This window comes from Schistocerca nitens, chromosome 4 (assembly GCF_023898315.1).
Source record: "Schistocerca nitens isolate TAMUIC-IGC-003100 chromosome 4, iqSchNite1.1, whole genome shotgun sequence".
Classification (NCBI taxonomy): Eukaryota; Metazoa; Arthropoda; class Insecta; order Orthoptera; family Acrididae; genus Schistocerca; species Schistocerca nitens.
Window position 1 is genome coordinate 772,412,605 of NC_064617.1, and position 24,577 is coordinate 772,437,181.

General features: G+C 38.9%; 1 protein-coding gene across 5 annotated transcripts in view; it reads right to left on the reverse strand.

The window, feature by feature from the left end:
• LOC126253108 (heat shock factor protein) overlaps positions 1-24,577 on the reverse strand; it is a 152,085-nt gene that overhangs the window by 46,890 nt on the left and 80,618 nt on the right. For 3 of the 5 annotated variants that reach the window (XM_049954219.1, XM_049954216.1, XM_049954217.1), the window contains one exon: positions 6,330-6,480. In XM_049954219.1, coding sequence (XP_049810176.1) covers positions 6,330-6,480 — 151 coding nt within the window. The remainder of the gene's footprint in view (positions 1-6,329; positions 6,481-24,577) is intronic. The other 2 variants (XM_049954220.1, XM_049954218.1) reach the window with 1 other exon arrangement.

Genomic DNA, 24,577 nt, shown 5'->3' on the forward strand with positions numbered 1-24,577 from the left:
GTTCCCATGGCTGTAGCCCTGATCAGTTTGTATGTCTGCCCCTCAAAGGTGAAGTAGCTGTTTTTCCTACTCACCTCAATCATCTTTATACTTACCAACAACTACTTCACCTTTGAGGGGTAGACATACAAACAGGTATCAGGGGTACAGCCATGAGAACCAGGATGGCTCCTTACTATGCCAACCTTTTCATGGGTTAGTTGGATGGGGCTTTCTTGGGATCCATAAGTCTTCAGCCACTGATTTGGTTTAGATACATTGATAACATCTTTACCATGTGGACTCATGGTGAGACTGACATGCTAAAATTCCTGGAATCTCTTAATACCTTCTCCTGATTAAATTTCACATTGTTCTATTCCAAATACCATGCTACTTTCCTTGATGTTGATCTTTTCCTCACTGAAGGCCAGCTACACACTTCTGTCCACATTAAACCTACAAACAAACAACAGTACTTACATTTTGATAGTTTCCCATCCTTTCCATGTCAAATGTTCCCTCCCATACAGCCTTGGTATCCGAGACAAACATATTTTTTTTGGATGCATACTCTTTACTACAATACACCACCATTCTCACCTCAGCCTACACTGCACATAATTACCCCACCTGCCTAGTTAAAAAGCAGATTTCCCGAGCCATCACATCCAATCCTGGTACTGCTGATCCTTCCAAAAAACTACTTCAGAGCACACCATTGGTGACTCAGTACTATCCCGGTATGGAATGTGTTAATCAGTTACTTCAACAGAGCCATGACTTCCTAAAATCATGCCGCGAAATGAGATCTATTCTGTCTGAAATTTTGGCCACCAAACCTAGAATAGCTTTCCATCACCCTCCCAATCTCCGCAATACTCTTGTCAGACCCTATGCTCATTCTGCACCCATCTCCCTACCCTACGGCTCCTACCCCTGAGACCGTCCTTGCTGCAAGACTTGCCCTATGCACCCTCCTTACACCACCTGCAACAGCCCTGTAACTGGCAAACCGTATACTACCAAAGGGAGAGCCACCTGCGAAATGACATGTCACTTACCAGCTGTTATGTAAACACTGTTAGGCCTTCTACATTGGTTTGACTACCACAAAATTATCAATTAGGATGAATGGGCACAAGCAGAGGATGTATACTGGCAACTCAAAATATCCTGTTGCAGAGCATGCTGTACAACATGACATTCATGACCTCAGTGCATTTCATCACAAGTGCCACCTCGATTCTTACCCCAGACACCAGTTTCCCCATTATTCTGCAGGTGGGAACTAGCACTTCAATATGTCCTTGGTTCTCGCCACCCCCTGGGCTTAATTTATGTTAATTTCTTCCGTCTAAGCATTTCTTCACTGTACCTACTCTTTGCTTCACTCCGTTTTAGTTTGCTATATCTTTCATTGTCTTTCCCGTCTATTTTTCACAACCCCCCTACCATCTGTTACGTACAATGCACTTAGCTTTTGTCTGTTTTTAACTCATGCATGATGTTTAAGCAGTAATCTCTGTCTGCATATTACCCTGTCTTCCACCTTTATGCTCTCAGGTTTTCAAATCTTGTCCGATGCTGCCCCAACAATCAGCCTTTCCTTCTCATCCCGTGCGGTAAGTCTCCCCTGACCCGCGGTCCTGGGTGACTTTCTTGATATCTACCCCTTTTCCCAGACCTCTCCAGTCCTTTTCCTTCGGCCCTCTTCCTTCCCCTTCAACCCTTCCAGCTGAAGAAGAAGCCACTAGCTCCAAAAGCTTGCCAATTACAACCATCTTTTATGTGTATGCTCTGTCGCTGCTTTGTGAATAAACTTTTATCTGTCCTATTAAATAATTTTGTCAATAATTGATTGTTTTCATTGTTTTAACTTTAAACTATAATACACAGTTCTGACTAATAAACCTTGTGCTGCCAGATTAGAGCTAGGTTGATGCTGTAGTCTTTGTTGGCAATCAAGGCGTATGGAACCTCTTCAGGGTTGTCTTCACCGACAAGTCTCATTCATGGCTGCATCTGCCAATGACTGTCTTTAGCTTGTGGTGCCACTATAATGTACCAACTGCAACCTGGAACCTCACTCTTCGAACAAAACCACAATATGTATCTAGCAACTAACAGCTGAATCAAGTAAAGTCAACACTCTTTAGAGTGCAGCTTTCTTGCTAAGTGAGAAAGAAACATACATACAGGGAGAGTTATATTTTAACAGGTGTTTAATTTTTAATCGATGCTGGTGAAATTGTCCATGAGCTAAGTAAAACTGGCTGCTTACCTCAGGGGCAGAGAGGTAAGCAGTGCAATCACTGCAAGGTTAGCAGATGTGAGAGGAGGAATTATTGTTAGCGTTCCAGTTCTGACAACTCAAGGGCTTGTGTGCCTCGTATCGATCAGCTGCTATGGTACAAATTTCAATAGAAACAATACAGATTCATGAATGTGATTACAGAGACAATCAATGTCAAGTGTGGGACATTTATAACAAGGAAAATTAAACTAAACTAAGACTGTTGTAATACATTATACATTTTGGTGATTATGTTGCATATTATATAATGCATTAAAATGTAAGTACAATTCCTATTATTAATCAATTAATCATCCTTTCAATCAGACAACACAACACTTTGTCATGCAATTACAGTATAAAAACTTTGGGGTCGCTGAGGGTTGTGGCAATCTGAAGCAGAGTACAGTTGACACAAAGTGTTTTGATCAGTTCTTTGAGGATGGCGACCAACTTATCTTGAGTCTATTGGGGGAACATAACATACTAACTTATGCAGGTAACCAATTATTAATAAGATGCATGGCCCAAGGTGCCACCCCATAATATCCGTATTGGCTCTTGAGCAAAAAAAGTTGGACAAGCACTGAGCTATGCAGTTCTCTCACCACAGTGTTGATTCTTACATAGCACAAAGAATATGTACCAAATTTGGTTGAAATCAATCCACTGGTTTAGGAGGAGATGCTGGACATACTCATATACATTGCATGCATACTTTTTTTTTTTTACACACACACACACACAACTGCGGTTTGATAAGTCTGGTAATAAACCAAGAAAATGTGTTTGTTTCATAAACAAATCACCTTGTCTCTCAGCATAGTCTCCTTTGAAGGATATATCATTGGACCAGCAATCCTTCAGCTTTTTCATCCCGTCAGAAAAATAGATTCAGTCAAACTTTACAAAATGCTTGTCGATTTCCTCATTTGATGAAAATTTCTTCCCAGAAAGACAAAGTTCCAAGTTAGGAAACAAGAAGTCACTTGGGGCTAAGCCTGGAGAAAAAGGTGGACGAGGAACCAATTCAAAGCCCGGTTCATGCACTTTTGCCACAGTTATCGCAGAGGTGTGGGATGGTGCATTCACTTGGTGAAACAGCACCTTTCTGCAAGCTAACCTTGGCCCTTTTACAGCCAACCCAAGTTTCAAACGATTCAACAATGAAGTGTAATAGGATCCAGTTATGCTTCTGCCTTTTTTCAAGTAATCTATGTGGATTATTCCTCGGAAATTCCAAAAAACGTTGGCCATCGCCTTAAGAGCTGACAAAATGGTCTTTGCCTTTTATGGTGCACTTCCACCACCTTTTGTCCATTGTTCTGACTGCTGTTCTGACTATCATATGTAATGATGAATCCTGGTTTCATCAACAGTCACAAATTGGTGCAAAACGCCTTATGGACTGTGATTACACACCAACAGACATTGTGTTGAAAACTTGTGCCAGAAGTGCTTTTGGCCAACTGCGAGTAATTGTGGTGCCCAACTCGCACATGGCTTCTTCATAGCCAATTCTCCATGTAGGGTATCATGCACTCGCTCAGTTGAGATGCCAACAGTCCACACCAATCTCATGAGTTTTTATTTGGCAGTCTTGCATTTCCTTATGATTGATTTTGTCAGTGGTTTCCTTTGTGGTGACCAAAGGATAACTGGAGAACACTTCGTCTCCAGTGCTTGTATGACCATGTTTAAAATTTTTATAGAGTTGTGCCTCTATGGACTGCGTGGTAATAACCAATTTCATTTTAGTGTCTAGGTCTTGTTCTTGTTCCAGCTTCGACTTCCTGCCAGTATCTTCTGAGCCCACCAAGAAGTGCCTGTTTATGCTCTTCGGACAAAGGTCCTCTCCATCTTTTGGATGTTTATGCCATTTTAAAACCTTGGTAGTTGTTCACTAATCTTCTAAATTTGTTCCTGTCAGGAATTTCTCTCTCTGAGATACCAATCTGCCTAAGATCTTTTTCACATTTTCGAACCATCTCAGCCTTGTTTTCTTAGATTGGAAGAAACTCCATTTTCATTTTTTTTTGTCGGTCACTGTCCATCCTCATGAGATGACTGTAAAATAACAATCGCCTCTTCTTAATGGATGCCGTGATAGGTTCCGTCTTGCTGTACGAGTCCTTATTTGCTCTCCACCAACCTATCTATTACATAGGATTTTCCTTAATATCCCATGCTCTCGCTTTTCCAGACACTCAGCTTGACCTTGTCTATTCATGGTCAAAGTTTCAGACACATGTAAGCCCTCAGGTTTTACAACTGTATTATAATGTCGGAACTTGACCCCTATACTCCTAGACTTTTTGTTATAGATATTCTTTGTCAGTTGGTGTGCCTGGTCTAACTTCCACATCCTGACATAAATTGCTGCTTCTTCTAATCCATTTTCCTGGATGACTTCACCGAGATACCTGAAATTCTTAACTCTTCCGATTTTTCCCATATTGGTGATCACCCATTCAGGTCCATCACAGATGTTTGTCATATATTTTGCCTTTTGAATAGAGATCTGGAGTCCAACTTTTTCATCAATTTCTGACAGCCTATTGACCTTGTTGACTGCTGACTATGTTGTAAACAAAAATGGTCAAGTAACCCGCAAAGGCCAAGCAGTCCACGTACACCCCTTTGTTCTTAGGACCAAGTCTGAACTGCTCTTCATTTGTTTCTTCTGGGGCTAACAACTACCTCCACTCTCGAATGACCTCTTCCAAGACACAGTTGAAAAGGAGTGGGGATAGTCCATCTCCTTGTCTTATGCCCATTTAAATTTATTAATTCAAATGTAAATAGTCTTCAACGATTGTGCAGAGACTGTGTGAACTTACTTTCTGTTTTGATTTATATAGTAAAACAATCCTTCCGATGAAAATGTTTAATAACACCACAATACTCTGTTTTCTTAATTTTCAATCACAGCCGACACACTAATCAATTCAGACTGCTATCAACAATGAACTGTACACTGTAAATTGTTGAAATTCTTTATACACAGCTTGGAATAATCAAGCTTATTGACCATGAAAGCACAACAAAAAATGTTCCATTCTTTCATGGAAATTTACCAGACTTATCAAACCAACCTTGTATAAGGATTCAGACCTATTTTTTACACACCTGCTTAAGAAGGAAAAAGGAAACTAAGGACCAAAGATGGTTTGGAAAACGTGAATTTCGGAATGACTAAACCAACTTCTGTTATAGATTCTCACTGTAATACTTCACCTCAGCTGAAAGTGTGACACTAGATTTGTTCATAAACACATTTAATTCTGTACATGGGGAAGAAAGGAGAGGGCTAGACACACATTACGAGAGACCTTTGAAGTGTAATCACATCACTGAAAAACCTGGTTAACAACAACCATTAAGGTACAATGTGCAATTCCTAGGAATAAGGTCTGAATGTTGAATGTTTGTAACACCACCCCCCTCCCCTCCAGCCAATTATTTCCCCTTTTCTTCCTGGGAAGAAGTAACAAGTGGTAATTAAATGAATCAGAATTTTGAAGCCTCATCTATTTTAACTTGTCATGCAAACAGAGAGTACTTAATTTGTCTGCATCATGTACTGCTGATCTCAGTATCATATTATTAAATATTTAAATTCCAGTTCATACGATACTTTCGTTAATAAGGCTTACAATAGAGATGCTAGTGTAAATGATTTTTCAATAATGCTGCATACACTTTGAAAGGTCTGATATCACAGAATTAAAAATTAGTGTAGCATAAATAAAGGCATAGATATATTAAAACACTAAAAACACCGCCAGAATCAAGAATACCTACATTAGAAAATGAACCATTAATGTTTGAGCAACATCAGGAATTAAAATATTACCGCTAAAGATGAAAACTACAACTAACAAAGACACACCATTAACAAAGTGCCATCAAGTCAATGTCAAAATTCAACAATTGTAACAAATGGACATAAATAGAGACACCAAACTTTGAATTTCATTATCAAGGGATACATTTTATTCTCTATACTGGTTAATTTGTAAGCAGGTATTATTGTGTCTGGCAGTGCATCTACCTTTAGCATGGCATCTTTTTCAAGGCCAAGCACGGTTTGACGTACCCCCAGAAGGGTGTTGGCATCCAAACTGTAGCCTTCACCTTTCAGTAACTCCTTCAGACCATCCAGATCATTCTGCATTGAATCCAGATGGGAGTCCAGTTCTTCTCTAAATAAAACAAAATACCATTCAACTGTTTGCCACACTATAAAGATGCAGAAGACACTAAAATGAAGTGAGAAACTAAGGAATGAATTCTGAACAGCTATCACGCTGAGGAAAGTGTATTTCAAACTCTGTATTGTTACACCATGAAGGTTGATGTGAAAAAGTACACGTCATCAAGTCACGAAAATGGGGGAAAATGGACGGGCAAGGAAGATAAGGGGCATCAAGAGGCATGTTTGTTTGGTGGGACAACAAAAGGCATCCTCTATGGAAGTGAATTGGTTACTTCATTGCTGCCATTTCCACTATATTCCTCTTCACAGATTTTTTTTGTAACCTATAGTTTGTCAAATGTTTAATCTGTACACTGTGCACAGAAGCTAACAATAACATCACTCTTCAATTAACCAACTGTCATTCCATTCACAGCATGCATGACAAAAGAAGTTGAGCTCAGTTTTCTAGAAAAGTGTATCAGAAGAATGGCATAGCTGTGTTAAGGCAATGATCTACAAATGGAAGTAGTTGAAGTAATCTACATATGCATAATAAATTTCCATCTCTGTTGCTTGATTGATAACAAACAGGCATCTTTTACATTGTCCCTTTCCAATGCTTAATTCCTGTAATGATTCCATAGTGAATATGTTGAGCAGTAGTCCAAATTGAAAATGCTTCTCCTCTTTCAATTTCACAACCTTCCTGTCTCGGAAAAGTTGCAGGGTGACAGATGATGTCTTTCAAACTTTTTTTCACAGGTACACATCTGCACACACACTATTTTTCTCCACACACTTCAACTATTCTATTTATCATGGCCCTTATATTCTTTCACGAGAACTTTGGAGTATGAAAGAACGTTCCTGCTGTGAATTTTACAATGCCTTACCTCTCCTGAATTACGTATCTTATAATTTAAGATACCATCACATTTCCAACAATAAATGAATTATCACAAATTTGAAGTTACTTTCATTGGTATTTATATATCGCCACCAGATTTAACAATAAAGGTTGCATTACCATAAAAAATATCACTTTCAGCATCTTGAATCTGTGACATATGGTCATCTACCTATAACAAGAAGAAAAATAGTCCAAATTTTGGTCCCTGTGATGCAAATATGAGTCATTATGAACACATCCCGCACATCTTAATAAAAATGTGTGCATTCTTTTTGTTAATGCAAGATGAAAACCTGTTAGTTAGTTGGCTGCGTGTTCCATTGATCAATCGCACGGTATGGTAGCCGTTATGATGTAGAACGTGTCAAAAGCACAAGCAATGCACATATGAAACATGATTTATAATACAGAGTTAAAGATTAATATTTCTATTATTTACCCCATCCCTTAAATGGCACAAAATGCATATACTATATTTACAGAGTTATTTATTCCTATTCAAGAATTCATCCGTGGTATAGAAGGAGTTGTTAAGGAGATATGATTTCAATTTATTTTTGATGCTATTACTGTTTCATTTTATTTCAACTGCTAATTTGTCAAAAATATTTATAGCAGCATATTTTATCCCTTTCTGTGGAAAAGATAGGTAGAGTAAAGGATAGTGTAAGTCTTTCTTTTTTCTGGTATTATAATCATGAATGTCACTGTTGTTTTTAAACTGGTCCATGTTGTTGAGAACAAATTTCATTAGTGAGTAACTGTGCTGTGAGGCTGTTGTAAGAATTCCCAATCTTTTAAAAAGATGCCTACAAGATGTGCGACTATGAACCCCACATATTATTCTAACCACTTTCTTTTGCGCAGTGATTACTTTTTGTCTACATATTGAGTTACCCCAAAATATGAGATCAGAGAGTGAAAGCATGCAAAGTATGTTAGCTTACTAATTTCTGTATCCTCAGTATTGGCAATTATTCTGATTGCTAAAGTTGCTGAACCTAGTCGCTTTAGAAGATACAAAATATGAATTTTCCAATTAAGATTCTCATCTATATGTACACCTAAAAACTTAGTATGCTCTACCCTGTCTACTGACTTCTGTTGAGTGTTATATTTATTGAAGGAACTGTACTTTTTGCAGCAGAAAATTGGATGTACTGTCTTTTCCAAAGACCTTATTTGTATCATTTTCAATTGGAGTTTCTTTTATTGGATTAATAATTATGATTGTATTATCAGCAAACAGTGTCAGTTCAGTTTCCTGCTTCAGATAGGAAGGGAGGTTGTTCACATATATCAAGAACAGAAGGGGACCCATGATTGAACCCTGTGGAACACCTAATGTAATTTCACCCCAGTTAGATGAAGTCACAAATTTATTTAAATCACTTGACTCACATAAGTAAACTTTTTTCTTCCCGTTCTGTAGGTATGACTTAAACCACTCATGTGCTATTCCATTAATACCATAGAATTGTAATTTCTGTAACATGATGTCATGGTTCACACAATCAAATGCTTTGGACAAGTCACAGAAAATACCTATTGGTGACGTTTTACTATTTAAAGACTCTATTATGTGAACAGTGAAATTGTATATTGCTGTCTCAGTGGAACAGCATTTTTGAAATCCGAACTGTGATTTACTACGTATCCCATTACTGTTGAGATGGCTAACCACACTTGAGTACATTACTTTCTCGGAGATTTTTGGAAATGCTGTAAGCAAGGATACTGGCCAATAATTATTGACATCTGTGGCGTCCCCCTTTTTATAGAGAGGCCTGACAATGGCATATTTTAACCTATCTGGGAAAATACCTCGCGTAGTTACATACTACATCCCTTATCCTCCAACAAATGACTTGTTAAAAAAAATTACTGCAAAGCTCAATAAAATCTCTTGATCAATTAAAAGAGAATCTCACTTGATGATATCTTGTATATCAAATTATATCCTAAGTGAAATGTATAGTGGTATATCCTGAGGAAAGACTGAAGTCCCAACTGATAGTGACTGACCAGCTTAATTTGGCAGAAATGTGCTTGCTGTTGAATATGAATCTTCTTTAGTACTTCATTTTAAGAAAGGTCCTAAAAATTATATACTTATCACTGTCTGGAAACATACTACATGTAATAATGAGTTGCTCATGGAGCAGGGCAATGCGCACACACACACACACACACACACACACACACACACACACAAAATATTATTTATTTGAAATGTCACCGCCACTGTGGGAGATTTTACTTTTTATGTTATTGGTCTCTTTGGTATATTAATGGTTAACTATGAAATGTTTGCATGTGGACAATTTCCTTCTGACGTTACTAATCATGAGAGCTAATTTTAAGCAGCAATTATTATTTTTTTTTCCTAGTCGACTGCAATCACTCATTATCTGCTTTCACAGCCAGCATTGGCATATTTGCTGATATTTGACTTATGGGCATAATTCACTGCCTAAGGGTTCATCTTCCACTGCTGAAGACATCATCAGAGACTTTAACGACACAGAAAGCTGTTACAGGTTCAAACAAGAGCATCAAGCTGAACTGTTTATATGTCACCCAACAGTCAGTTCGTGATGTCATCAGGCCACATCCTAAGATTGGACTTGTGCCAAGGTGGCGGTGTTTGTTTTATTTGGTACTGACGTCCACAACTTGTCTAATTTCAATCCATCTTCTTTTCAGTTGTAATTGTGAGATTTTGAATTCCTATGGTCTCTAGCCTACATCTTAGTGTAGCAATTATTAGATATTGCTAACACCACAGTGTTAGAGAAATGAATTTGGTGGTTTCCTAGTCCTAGTGCATGATTTGCTACTGATGATTTACTACTTTTGCAGAGTTCAGATATACATGCACCTTTCATGGTTTAAACATTGTTAACAATACAATGTTTTCTGAGTACTTTGCTGATGCAATCTGTGACAGTTCTTACAAATAGAATGAAAAGTTTCCCTTTAGTTGGTTCTTTCCATTAGAAGCTCTAGATCTTTTAGAATGTAGTGCCCTAGTTGTCTCTTTGTCAGAGCAGCTGTTTCTTCTGAAAGTTGATCTTAAGTGATCGAGCTCGTCTACCAATTACTGTTGCTGTTGTTGTGGTCCGTGCTACTGTATCCTACGCAAGCCTCTTCATCTTCGAGTAGCTACTGCAAACTCCATCCTTCTGAATATTCTTAATGTATTCATCTCTGTCTCCCTCTACGATTTTTACCCTCCAGTACTAAATTGGTGATCCCTTGATGCCTCTGAATGTATCCTTCCAATTGATTCCCCCTTCTAGTCAAATTGTGCCACAAATCCCTCTTCTCCCCAATTCTATTCAGTACCTCCTCATTAGTTACGTGATCTACCCATCGAATCTTCAGCATTCTTCTGTAGCACCACATTTAAAAAGTTTCTATTCCCTTTTTCTCAAAACTGTTTATCGTCCATGTTTCACATCCATACATGGCTACACTCCATACAAATACTTTCAGAAAAGATTTCCTGACACTTAAATCTATACTCGATGTTAACAAATTTCTCTTCTTCAGAAATGCTTTCCCTGCCATTGCCCGTCTACATTTCATATCCTCTCTACTTCGACCATCACCACTTATTTTGCTCCCCAAATAGCAAAACCCATCTACTACTTTCAGTGCCTCATTTCCTGATCTAATTCCATCAGCATCACCTGATTTAATTCTATGACATTCCATAATCCTCGTTTTGTTTATGTTCATGTTATATCCACCTTTCAAGACACTGTCCATTCCATTTAACTGTCTTCCAAGTCCTTTGCTGTCTCCGACAGAATTACAATGTCATCAGCGAACCTCTGAGTTTTTATTTCGTCTCCATGGATTTTAATTCCCACTCCAAATTTTTCTTTGATTTCCTTTACTGCCCATTCAATGTACAGACTGAATAACATCAGGGATAGGCTACAACTCTGTCTCACTCCCTTCTCAACCACTGCTTCCCGTCCATGCCCCTCGATTCTTGTAACTGCCGTCTGGTATCTGTACAAATTGTATATAGCCTTTCGCTCCCTGTATTTTACTCCTGCCATCTTCAGAATTTGAAAGAAAGTATTCCAGTCAACACTTTCTCTAAGTCTACAAATGCTAGAAACAGAGGTTTGCCTTTCCTTAACCTAGTTTCTAAGATGAGTCACAAGGTCAGTATTGCCTCGTGTGATCCCACATTTCTATGGAATCCAAACTGATCTTCCCCAAAGTTGGCTTCTACCAGTTTTTCCATTCGTCTGTAAAGAGTTCATGTTAGTATTTTGCAACCGTGACTTATTAAACTGATAAATAGGTAATTTTCACACCTGTCAGCACCTGCTTTCTTTGGAATTGGAGTTGTTATATTCTTCTTGAAGTCTGAGGGTATTTCGCCTGTCTTTTACATCTTGCCCAGAAGATGGAAGAGTTTGGTCATGACTGGCTCTCGCAAGGCTATCAGTAGTTCCAATGGAATGTTGTATACTCCCAGGGCTTTCAGTGCTGTGTCAAATTCTTCATGCAGTATCATATCTCCTATCTAGTCTTCATCTACATCCTCTTCCATTTCCGTAATATTGTTCTCAGATACATTGCCTTGTATAGACCCTTTACACACTCACCTTTTGGTTTTCTCTTCTTCGCTTTGCCACCTGAGCTCTTGATTTTCATACAAGTGGTTCTCTTTTATCCAAAGGTCGCTCTAATTCCTCTGTAGGCAGCATCTAATTTACCCCTAGCGATATATGTTTCTACATCCTTACATGTGTTCTCTAGCCATTCCCACTTAAGCATTTTGCACTTCCTGTTGATCTCATTTTTGAGACATTTGTATTCCTTTTTGCCTGCTTCATTTACTGAATTTTTATGTTTTCTTGTTTCATCAATTGAATTCAATACCTCTTGAGTTACCCAAGGATTTCTACTAGCCCTTGTCTTTTTACCTATTTGATCCTCTGTTGCCTTCAACATTTAATCTCCCAAAGCTACCCATTCTTCTTCTACTGTATTACTTTCCCCTGTTCTTGTCAATTGTTCCCTAATGCTCCCCTTGGAACTCTCTACAACCTCTAGTTCTTTCAGTTTATCCAGGCCCCATCTCCTCAAGTTCCTACCTTTCTACAGTTTCTTCATTTTTAATCTACAGTTCATAACCAACTGCCAAGTACTGTGGTTCACAAATTCTGTTTGCCCGGTCCACCTCACAAATTCTGTTAGCCTGGTCCACCAGTTTTTTGATCACTCTTTGTTCTGTTTAGGATGGTGATTGGAATTTCTGTGATGGTATCTACCCGAATGAGTGGGCTTTCTGTAGACTTTATCTCCTAAAGTTCTGTCAGATTTTCTAAGTATCTGTACATCCAAAAACGAAATCCGACTGTCTTTATTGTTTTTCGTAGTGAACTTTATATCAGAATTAATAGTATTCAGAATATTTAGAAAATCAGTGTTGTTTTTCTCCATGAGGCCATATAAGAAAATATCATCCACATACTGAAACCAACATGAGTGTTTCTTCTTTGCTGTCTGAAGGCCCATATAGTACTAGGGACAGAAAGTTGGCTGAAACCAGACGTAAACAGTAATAAAATCCTGAACTCAGATTGGAATGTATACCGCAGAGACAGGCTGGACAGTGAAGGGGGAGGCGTGTTTATAGCGATAAGAAGTGCAGTAGCATCTAAGGAAATTGAAGGAGATCCGAAATGTGAAATAATTTGGGTGAAGGTCACGGTTAAAGCAGGCTCAGACATGGTAATTGGATGTCTCTATAGGCCCCCTGTCTCAGCAGCTGTTGTGGCTGAGCACCTGAAGGATAATTTGGAAAATATAATTTGCCAGATATAGACTGGGAGACTCAAACGTTCATAACGGGTGGCAGGGACAAAGAATCCAGTGAAATTTTTTTGAGTGCTTTATCTGAAAACTACCTTGAGCAGTTAAACAGAGAACCGACTTGTGGTGATATATTAGACCTTCTGGTGACAAACAGACCCGAACTATTTGAAACAGTTAACGCAGAACAGGGAATCAGCAATCATAAAGCGGTTACTGCATCGATGATTTCAGCCGTAAATAGAAATATTAAAAAAGGTAGGAAGATTTTTCTGTTTAGCAAAAGTGACAAAAAGAGGATTACAGAGTACCTGATGGCTCAACACAAAAGTTTTGTCTCAAGTACAGATAATGTTGAGGATCAGTGGACAAAGTTCAAAACCATCGTACAATGTGCGTTAGATGAGTATGTGCCAAGCAAGAGCGTAAGAGATGGAAAAAGAGCCACCGTGGTACAACAACCGAGTTAGGAAACTGCTGCGGAAGCAAAGGGAACTTCACGGCAAACATAAACATAGCCAAAGTCTTGCAGACAAACAAAAATTACGCGAAGCGAAATGTAGTGTGAGGAGGGCTATGCGAGAGGCGTTCAATGAATTCGAAAGTAAAGTTCTATGTACTGACTTGGCAGAAAATCCTAAGAAATTTTGGTCTTATGTCAGAGCGGTAGGTGGATCAAAACAAAATGTCCAGACACACTGTGACCAATATGGTACTGAAACAGAGGATGACAGACTGAAGCCCGAAATACTAAATGTCTTTTTCCAAAGCTGTTTCACAGAGGAAGACTGCGCTGTAGTTCCTTCTCTAGATTGTCGCACAGATGACAAAATGGTAGATATCGAAATAGACGACAGAGGGATAAAGAAACAATTAAAATCGCTCAAAAGAGGAAAGGCCGCTGGACCTGATGGGATACCAGTTCGATTTTACACAGAGTACGCAAAGGAACTTGCCCCCCTTCTTGCAGCGGTGTACCATAGGTCTCAAGAAGAGCGTAGCGTTCCAAAGGATTGGAAAAGGGCACAGGTCATCCCCGTTTTCAAGAAGGGACGTCGAACAGATGTGCAGAACTATAGACCTGTATCTCTAACGTTGATCAGTTGTAGAATTTTGGAACACGTATTATGTTCGAGTATAATGACTTTTCTGGAGACTAGAAATCTACTCTGTACGAATCAGCATGGGTTTCGAAAAAGACGGTCGTGTGAAACCCAGCTCTCGCTATTCATCCAAGAGACTCAAGAGGGCCATAGACACGGGTTCACAGGTAGATGCCGTGTTTCTCGACTTCCGCAAGGCGTTCGATACAGTTCCCCACAGTCGTTTAATGAACAAAGTAAGAGTATATGGACTATCAGACCAATTGCGTGATTGGATTGAAGAGTTCCTAGATAACAGAACGCTGCATGTCATTCTCAATGGAGAGAAGTCTTCCGAAGTAAGAGTGATTTATTTCAGGTGTGCTGCAGGGGTGTGTCATAGGACCTTTGCTATTCACAATATACATAAATGACCTTGTGGATGACATCGGAAGTTCACTGAGGCTTTTTGCAGATAACGCTGTGGTATATCGAGAGGTTGTAACAATGGAAATTGTACTGAAATCAAGGAGGATCTACAGTGAATTGACACATGGTGCAGGGAATGGCAATTGAATCTCAATGTAGACAAGTGTAATGTGCTGTGAATACATAGAAAGATAGTTCCCTTATCATTTAGCTACAAAATAGCAGGTCAGCAACTGGAAGCAGTTAATTCCATAAATTATCTGGGAGTACGCATTAGGAGCGATTTAAAATGGAATGATCGTATAAAGTTGATCATCGGTAAAGCAGATGCCAGACTGAGATTCATTGGAAGAATCCTAAGGAAATGCAATCCGAAAACAAAGGAAGTAGGTTACAGTACGCTTGTTCGCCCACTGCTTGAATACTGCTCAGCAGTGTGGGATCCGTACCAGATAGGGTTGATAGAAGAGATAGAGAAGATCCAACGGAGAGCAGCGCGCTTCGTTACAGGATCATTTAGTAATCGCGAAAGCGTTACGGAGATGATAGATAAACTCCAGTGGAAGACTCTGCAGGAGAGACGCTCAGTAGCTCGGTACGGGCTTTTGTTGAAGTTTCGAGCACATACCTTCACCGAAGAGTAAAGCAGTATATTGCTCCCTCCTACGTATATCTCGCAAAGAGACCATGAGGATAAAATCAGAGAGATTAGAGCCCACACAGAAGCATACCGACAATCCTTCTTTCCACAAACAATACGAGACTGGAATAGAAGAGAGAACCGATAGAGGTACTCCTCCGCCACACACCGTCAGGTGGCTTGCGGAGTATGGATGTAGATGTAGATGGGCTGCTTCTTCAAATTATTCCTTATAAAAATTCACTGCAACTGTGCTGAGTGTGTTCCCCACAGCCGCATTATCAGTTTGCTCATAGAATTTGTTGACCATTGAAAGTTGATGTAAGACAATGTTTCAAGAGGTCTACCATATTCTTTGTGACAATACTTCCCAAATGTGAGATCACCCCACTGAGATGAACCATAGTAAACTGACCATTATGCCCCTTGAAGATATTGTGAAGGACATGAATTTTTCAATAAAATGACCAGAATTTTCAATACAAGTGTCAGTTTTTCCTATAAATGGCTGTAGAAGAGCAGCTAAGTGTTTGGCAGTCCCACAGGTCGGACAATCAACGGTCCTAACAATTGGTCTCAATGAATGATATTTTCATTATTTGGCCTCGTAGAGAAAAAGAACACACTGAATTTCTAAATTTTCTGAATAATATTAGTTGTAATACAAAGTTCACTACAAAAAAGTGAAAGACAAGTCAGATCTCATTTTCTGATCTAGGGGTACTGTAACGACAACTGTACATATAATAATTTTTTCTTTATGAATTTCTCTAAATTAGTGTGAAAAATGGTTGATTTAATTTCTTGCTCTTTTCGTGATGTTAAAGAAACTGTGAGTAACTTTTGAAATGAATATTATTAATTATGTTAGATTTCAAATGATGTGATAATCAAAAGAAAGTGTACTTAATGTCAAAACTATTGTAAAATGTGGAAATTGTAATTTAAACACTTGGTCCATACGTAGGTAATGCATTAGGATATGTGTAGTAGAAAACCTGTGGTGAATACCCTACCTGTAGGGGAGCGGGAAAAGGTGGAGGCAGGCGAGCGCGGGAAAACGCACACTGGGCGCGGTTCGGCACAACGGGCTCAGTAGTCAGTCGGAGGCGAGCATCAGTAAGAGTCGGAGTGGTGAATTGGTCAGAGGAACACGTACTGTACCGAGGCGGCTACCTAGGAAAAGTGGATTCCATTGAGCCTCGGGTACACCGATTCCGACGACTACTTGGCATGGCTATTTTCTGAGGCACAAAATTGGAAAGATTACGACGCTAAGAAGATGGAATGTGCCTATGTAGCGTGAGCCTTAGCCGCGTTTGTATGTGTGCCGTGCTGCCCGCTACCTCGCTGCCCGCCAACCGCCGCACCGACTTGCACAGGTCAAACATTTATTTCATCTTTAGAAGTGTATTTGTGTGGACCAGTGTCGAAAATGTTTCTAACCGTTCAATAATAACGTGACTTTTACCAGAATTGCCTTAGCCATGACTTATCCTGATCACTGACCTAGACAGGGTCCTTACCTCGTATTGTGCAACCTGAGTATCCTGAACTGAAAGTTTATAATTAGTGTAAATGAGAATTATCAGCAGTCAAACTTTTGCTATAAAGAAATTTAAAAGTTCTGTGAATTATTGCAAATGTTGGTAAAGGACAAAAGTATGACTAAACTGAAAGAGAGTTTTTTTTTAATTGAGTTAGCGATGCTATTTAATTAACTTGAGACAGAACTAATGACAGTTAAATTATTCAGAAGTAAGACAAAAGAGTAGTTATCCATTGATTGATAAATTTGAGTGTTAATTTGCCTTTTAGTACTTAACAGTTTCAGTATAACGACCATAACAGTTTCAGGCCCCCCCCCCCCCCCTTCTCTTGTCCATTATTTCAAACCTTGAAATGTGTTGATCAGATTTGACCAGTAAAGTTAAGTTCTATATTGAACCTAAGTGTATTAGTGTTGTTTTCCCAATTTCAATAGTGACATTGTATGTGTGTTTTCAAAACTGTGCACTCTAGGAAAATCTATGCCCGATTTCAGTCTGATCAATATACGAAATGCAGTTCGTAATAATCATTGCTGTGTGGTGTTGTGTGAATTTAGCTCGTCCAAATTAGTACAAAAAGAGAAAGCTTTAGTTCAGTGGATTATTCCGGGTCCAAACTTTGCCATATAACGCATCATTACTACGTGTTACTATGCTTGTACATGCACCCACTTGTACAAGGAAAAGCTCACTCATTGCCTAAGTAGGCTGGCGACCGAATCATTAATTATAGGTAGCATCTACTGTGTATACTTCTTGTCCATGCGAACGAGCAATTATGCTTTACATTTGCTTGATGCATCACTGTAGTTATTGACTGAGTACAAGTCCGATCTTGCTTCTATTAGGTACACGCGGTCAATTTATGTACTAAAATCCTTGGTTATAAGGTGAAGCCCGTGAACTTATTACAGTACAGGCTTTATACAGCTAACGCACGTCCGTTTAAGGGCGGTAGTGTTACACGTGGCTTCCCGGTGACAGGACTTCCAGTTGTTGTCGGTTACAAATTAACGTAAAGATCGATCAGTGGATGTCCAGTGGCACGAATAGCAATAAAAGTCAGTAAAGTAAACTGCAGTGAATGTCAAGTACGACAGTGTGTTGTAGTTGGCATTCGATATGGACGGGAATGTAGGCAGGGTAGATGCGCCGAGCGAAATGGAGAATGCGGCTGGCAGTAGCTGGAGTTTACGCGGCCAGATAACAGATGGCATTAGCAGAAGACAATTGGCGTACATACAATACCACGAACACGTTAACGAACAGATTGAAATGGCGAGATCGCCTCGAATGCAGCAAGGAATGAAACAGGAAGTAGAGTGTGACTTTGTAGATGATAGTGGGTATGTGAATGAATCCACTGACATGTTTGAGTCACCACAGATAAAGAAAGAACCGAAAGAAACTTTTGAAGTAGGATCGGAACACACCGATTCCGTAGAACAAAACAGTGTGAACATTTTAAGCATGAACGATTTATTTGAACAATTAACTAAACAAATTGCAGGACAGAATGATCAACTTCAAAAACAAATTGTAGGACAGAGCGAGCAGATCAAAACACAGAATGATCAGCTTCAAAAACAAGTCGGCAATCAGGTTAATCAGCTTAAAACACACGTTGACGAGCAGCTCAAAACACAGAATGAACAGCTTAAAACACACGTTGACGAGCAACTCAAAAAACAGGTGGATCGGATTAAAGCACAGGTTGAAGGACAGGGAATTAACATTAGTAAACAAATAGAACAGGTAGAACAAAAGGTGGGTAATTTAAGTTCTGTGGTAAATACTATGAAATTTGAAATTGACACCATTAACAAAAATATGGACACTATGCAGGGGGAAATTGTTAACATTAACAGTAAGTTCGATGTTGAAATTCTCAACATACAAGAGAAAGTAGAGCCCCTGGTAGAAACAAAAGTAGACGAAAAAATTTTCGGTCTCAAAACTGAGATCGTAAACGAATGTCAACACGGAATATCACGGTTGGAAAAGGTAGTTTTGGAAACTGAAAGGGATTTAGATAAATAAATAACCGGATGTGTTCAGAATTGTGAACAAAATACTACGAAAATTCAGGGCAGAATTTTCGATCTGGAGAGCAAAATTAAAGATAGGCCTGGTGTTGTCTGTAATGGCACACCGATTACGAAGCTGTTAGAAGGCGAGGAACGCTTCGATCCAGCCAAGAAACATAACGGGTGGCATCCGTTAGATTTTATCAAAAATTGCGAGAGAGTATTTCCTGAGCACTTGTCTGATCAGGAAAAGATAAATGTTGTAATTAGCGCCTTAGCAGGTGATGCTAAGCGCTGGGGAATAAATTTAAATACCGAACGAATGACGTTCGAAGAATTTAGGCAGAGATTTACGGAAGAATATTGGTCCGAACAAAAGCAGGATCATTTATGGCGCGAATTTATCATGGCCAAGCTTCATGATAACAGGGGCAGAAATTCTTTGAAAGATTTCTGCGAGCATTGGTACCGAAAATTGACACACTTAAGAGGTAGAAGATCAGATTCAGAAATTATCTGGGAGCTATACAAAAAGCTTCCAGAAGATTCAAAGAGATACATAGGAAGCAATCATCGTAGCTTCCAAGCATTTCTAGAAAGGGTCGAAGACGAAGACCATTGGCGCGAAAGTCGTGCCAATTATCAAAATTTTTGTCATCGTAATAATCGTAATTATGACGAACGAAATGACGGCGATGGATTTCGCGTCAATATAATACAGAGAGGAAGAGGTAGAGGAAATTATTCAGGTCGCGGTAGAGAGTATACCGCGCAAAATAATAACGACGCGGGAAACTAATTTCCGCGAACGTTGCGGGCCAAACGGAAGCGGACAATACACACCGGCCCCGATTTGAAAAAAGATACTGGACCAACCGTAATGTAATGAGACAGGCTAGGGACAGGAATGGAACGCCGCGGCGTGTGGTGGCGAAACAAGCGTCAGCTGCGAGCCAGAATGAGTCATTTCTGCCGCACAGAACGCTACAGGTTAACAGGCGAGTGGAGCATCAGAGGGCAACGGCCCAGCCTAGCAGAACATCTGTTAAGAAAGAAGCCGCTAGAAATACGGCAGCAGTAGATACGAATATAGCCGTCAGAGCTAATGAAAACTTTACGAGTAATAATTCCGTGGCAAAGGAAACGATAAAGGAAACTGTGAATACACAGAGAGATGCGGTTAGCAGTGTTTGCAATGAAATTAAAGGCGAGGATGAATTAGCAGAAGTAACTGATTGGCGTGTGCAGATCGATAATCTGTACAAGGGCCTAAAGCAATGTGAGTGGGAGGATTTTAAGGAGTATGAGGCGAAGAAGGTAGTTAATAGGAAAGGAAATGATAGGGACGTCGATAAGGTGACGTGGCCCGAATTGGAAGAGGAGAGAATAAATAGCGCCGCGCAAAGTACGCGTGCCGCCAATAGGATGCAGATTAAGGATAGGAAGGATTTGGAGGATGAAATCCTCAGCATTGACGAAGAAATAACTTCTGCTAACAGTCCGCCAATGGTACAAGCTGCTACCGAGAGGCACCGTGGAGAAGGGGCAGATGATTACCTGAAAGTAATCAAAGTCCACGAGGATTACACCGAATATGAAGTCACAGTGGATGTGAATAAAGTTGAGGATGAGGCCGTATTACCAAAAGAGGAGATTGAGTTAAAATCCAAGCCTGACGACAATACAGAGGAAGAACTTAGTGACTGTCTCAGAAAAGCTTTTATGTTAGAACCTGAAAGCGATCCGGAATGGTCAGATTCCGACGATAGTTCAGATGATGAAAGGTACGCAAATACAGACGAAAATGAATTTTTAGGTGTAGACGAAAGTAAATATACTTTTACTGAAAGAGGGTATGAGAAAATTAGTGAAAATTTTCCAGGGCAAGATACAGTAAATAGAAGTGGGCAAAAACCGAATGAATTATTCAGTAATGTAAAACAGGGGCATAATTTGCAGGAACCTCCAGATGATACTATACTGGGGCACACCTTAATAAATGTTTTGAAGGAATGTGAATTACAGGAACAAAAAGAACCACCTGATAAAATGATAGCAGAACAGGAAATTTTGTACCTTGCTAAAGACTTTGAAATTTCAAAACCTAAAAAGCCACCTGATGAAACGAAACGTTGGCAAGATCTGAATGGCTTAGTGAAAGATGTAGAAAACAGGAGGCCTAAAAAGCCACCAGACTTAAGTGACTGTTTTATGAACACTAAAAGACTGCCTTGTTAATAAAGAAACTGGGAACAGGATACTGTATTAGTATATATTATTAGTATTATGCATGACTTTATTATTATTGTATCTCAGGGTTACCTGAAAGTGAATTATTGTTTTGTTGATTTGGAGTCTGGGGCAGATTTATATCGGATTTTGAGAATGTCATGAACACATTACATCATGAAACTACAGGATTTCCACCGGAAGAAATTTTGTTAGACAGAAGTAGTAAAAGTTTAATTGAAGAAAAACTAGAGTTTCCACCTTGTACAAGTTTGGGATTGGATCAAAAGAAAGAATTGGTGATAAAAAGGGCAAAGCAAAAAGCTGAATCTAGATCTAAAAGACACAATAAAAATTTAAGTTTCAAAATTTAAAATTGGAGATTATGTTCTTTTAAAAACCCACGAAAAGTCTAGTGAACTACACCATGAAATTTCAAAATTTAAATATATTTATAATGGACCATATATAATACAGAATATTCCACACGACAATGCTTACTACCTGATCTACCCAAAATCCAAAAGACCTTTAGGTGTAAGAAATATTGTGGACCTGAAACTGTATGTTCCTAGAAATGAGTGAGATAAGAATAATCAGAAAGCGACTGGCAATAAATGTGCTGTATCTTATGCTGAACCCAAGTTATTCTAAATGTAACTAATCTTTGTAAATGTTTGTATACCCTTGAAAGTGTGCTAATGTAGTTATGTGAGTTTCAGATTACCAATTGTACTGTAACTGTAAAAATATATGGAGAAAGGGACTGAAATGAAAGGATAAATGCTATCAGCCAGATAAAAGATGGGACTGTCAAAAATGAAAATGGGCAGTGTATGAACCATGATATGAAGGACTGCCAAATACCAATGAGGGCAGATAAATAGTCGATGGAAAATTGTAAATATGATCCAGGAGATGTGATAATATGAAGTGAAAAGGACTGCCCAAATCCGCACAATAGGCAGCAAATATGTGTAGTTAATTTTTGAGAATATATGTGTGTGTATTTTGTTTAGTAAGTAAGGAAATGGACTGCTATTCGAAGCAAGCAGCGACAAATTATCTTATAGTGTGTACAAAATATGCAATTGTTTTTGTAGTTAAATGTTTGTATTCCAAAATTTAAATTATTTCTTTGAGAAAATTAGAAGAATTAATTAAATTACTATTTTAGTAATGTTATGATGAGAAGTTGGACTGTGCAAAAGGTACTTGAGTAAATGATAAATAATTATTCTTGAAGTGTTAAAAGAGTGTAAACTTATATACAGGGAGTAGAAGGACATATGTAGTGTAAACCTTTTGGACATTTAAGTAAAGATTCAGAACCACTGTATAATTGTAAGATTAAGTGTTCCCATAAAATTTGGACTTAAGCAAAATTTTCTGGAAACAGGGGCATGTGTAACGACAACTGTACATATAATAATTTTTTCTTTATGAATTTCTCTAAATTAGTGTGAAAAATGGTTGATTTAATTTCTTGCTCTTTTCGTGATGTTAAAGAAACTGTGAGTAACTTTTGAAATGAATATTATTAATTATGTTAGATTTCAAATGATGTGATAATCAAACGAAAGTGTACTTAATGTCAAAACTATTGTAAAATGTGGAAATTGTAATTTAAACACTTGGTCCATATGTAGGTAATGCATTAGGATATGTGTAGGAAAACCTGTGGTGAATACCCTACCTGTAGGGGAGCGGGAAAAGGTGGAGGCAGGCGAGCGCGGGAAAACGCACACTGGGCGCGGTTCGGCACAACGGGCTCAGTAGTCAGTCGGAGGCGAGCATCAGTAAGAGTCGGAGTGGTGAATTGGTCAGAGGAACACGTACTGTACCGAGGCGGCTACCTAGGAAAAGTGGATTCCATTGAGCCTCGGGTACACCGATTCCGACGACTACTTGGCATGGCTATTTTCTGAGGCACAAAATTGGAAAGATTACGACGCTAAGAAGATGGAATGTGCCTATGTAGCGTGAGCCTTAGCCGCGTTTGTATGTGTGCCGTGCTGCCCGCTACCTCGCTGCCCGCCAACCGCCGCACCGACTTGCACAGGTCAAACATTTATTTCATCTTTAGAAGTGTATTTGTGTGGACCAGTGTCGAAAATGTTTCTAACCGTTCAATAATAACGTGACTTTTACCAGAATTGCCTTAGCCATGACTTATCCTGATCACTGACCTAGACAGGGTCCTTACCTCGTATTGTGCAACCCGAGTATCCTGAACTGAAAGTTTATAATTAGTGTAAATGAGAATTAACAGCAGTCAAACTTTTGCTATAAAGAAATTTAAAAGTTCTGTGAATTATTGCAAATGTTGGTAAAGGACAAAAGTATGACTAAACTGAAAGAGTGTTTTTTTTTAATTGAGTTAGCGATGCTATTTAATTAACTTGAGACAGAACTAATGACAGTTAAATTATTCAGAAGTAAGACAAAAGAGTAGTTATCCATTGATTGATAAATTTGAGTGTTAATTTGCCTTTTAGTACTTAACAGTTTCAGTATAACGACCATAACAGTTTCAGGCCCCCCCCCCCCCTTCTCTTGTCCATTATTTCAAACCTTGAAATGTGTTGATCAGATTTGACCAGTAAAGTTAAGTTCTATATTGAACCTAAGTGTATTAGTGTTGTTTTCCCAATTTCAATAGTGACATTGTATGTGTGTTTTCAAAACTGTGCACTCTAGGAAAATCTATGCCCGATTTCAGTCTGATCAATATACGAAATGCAGTTCGTAATAATCATTGCTGTGTGGTGTTGTGTGAATTTAGCTCGTCCAAATTAGTACAAAAAGAGAAAGCTTTAGTTCAGTGGATTATTCCGGGTCCAAACTTTGCCATATAACGCATTATTACTACGTGTTACTATGCTTGTACATGCACCCACTTGTACAAGGAAAAGCTCACTCATTGCCTAAGTAGGCTGGCGACCGAATCATTAATTATAGGTAGCATCTACTGTGTATACTTCTTGTCCATGCGAACGAGCAATTATGCTTTACATTTGCTTGATGCATCACTGTAGTTATTGACTGAGTACAAGTCCGATCTTGCTTCTATTAGGTACACGCGGTCAATTTATGTACTAAAATCCTTGGTTATAAGGTGAAGCCCGTGAACTTATTACAGTACAGGCTTTATACAGCTAACGCACGTCCGTTTAAGGGCGGTAGCGTTACAGTACTTACAAGGGAACCTCCCCATCTCACCCCCCTCAGATATAGTTATAAGTTGGCACAGTGGATAGATCTTGAAAAACTGAACACAGATCAATCGAGAAAACAGGAAGAATTTGTGTGGGAAAAAAATATATATATATATACAAACTGAGTAGTCCATGCGCACGATAGGCAACATCAAGGATAGTGTTAGCTCAG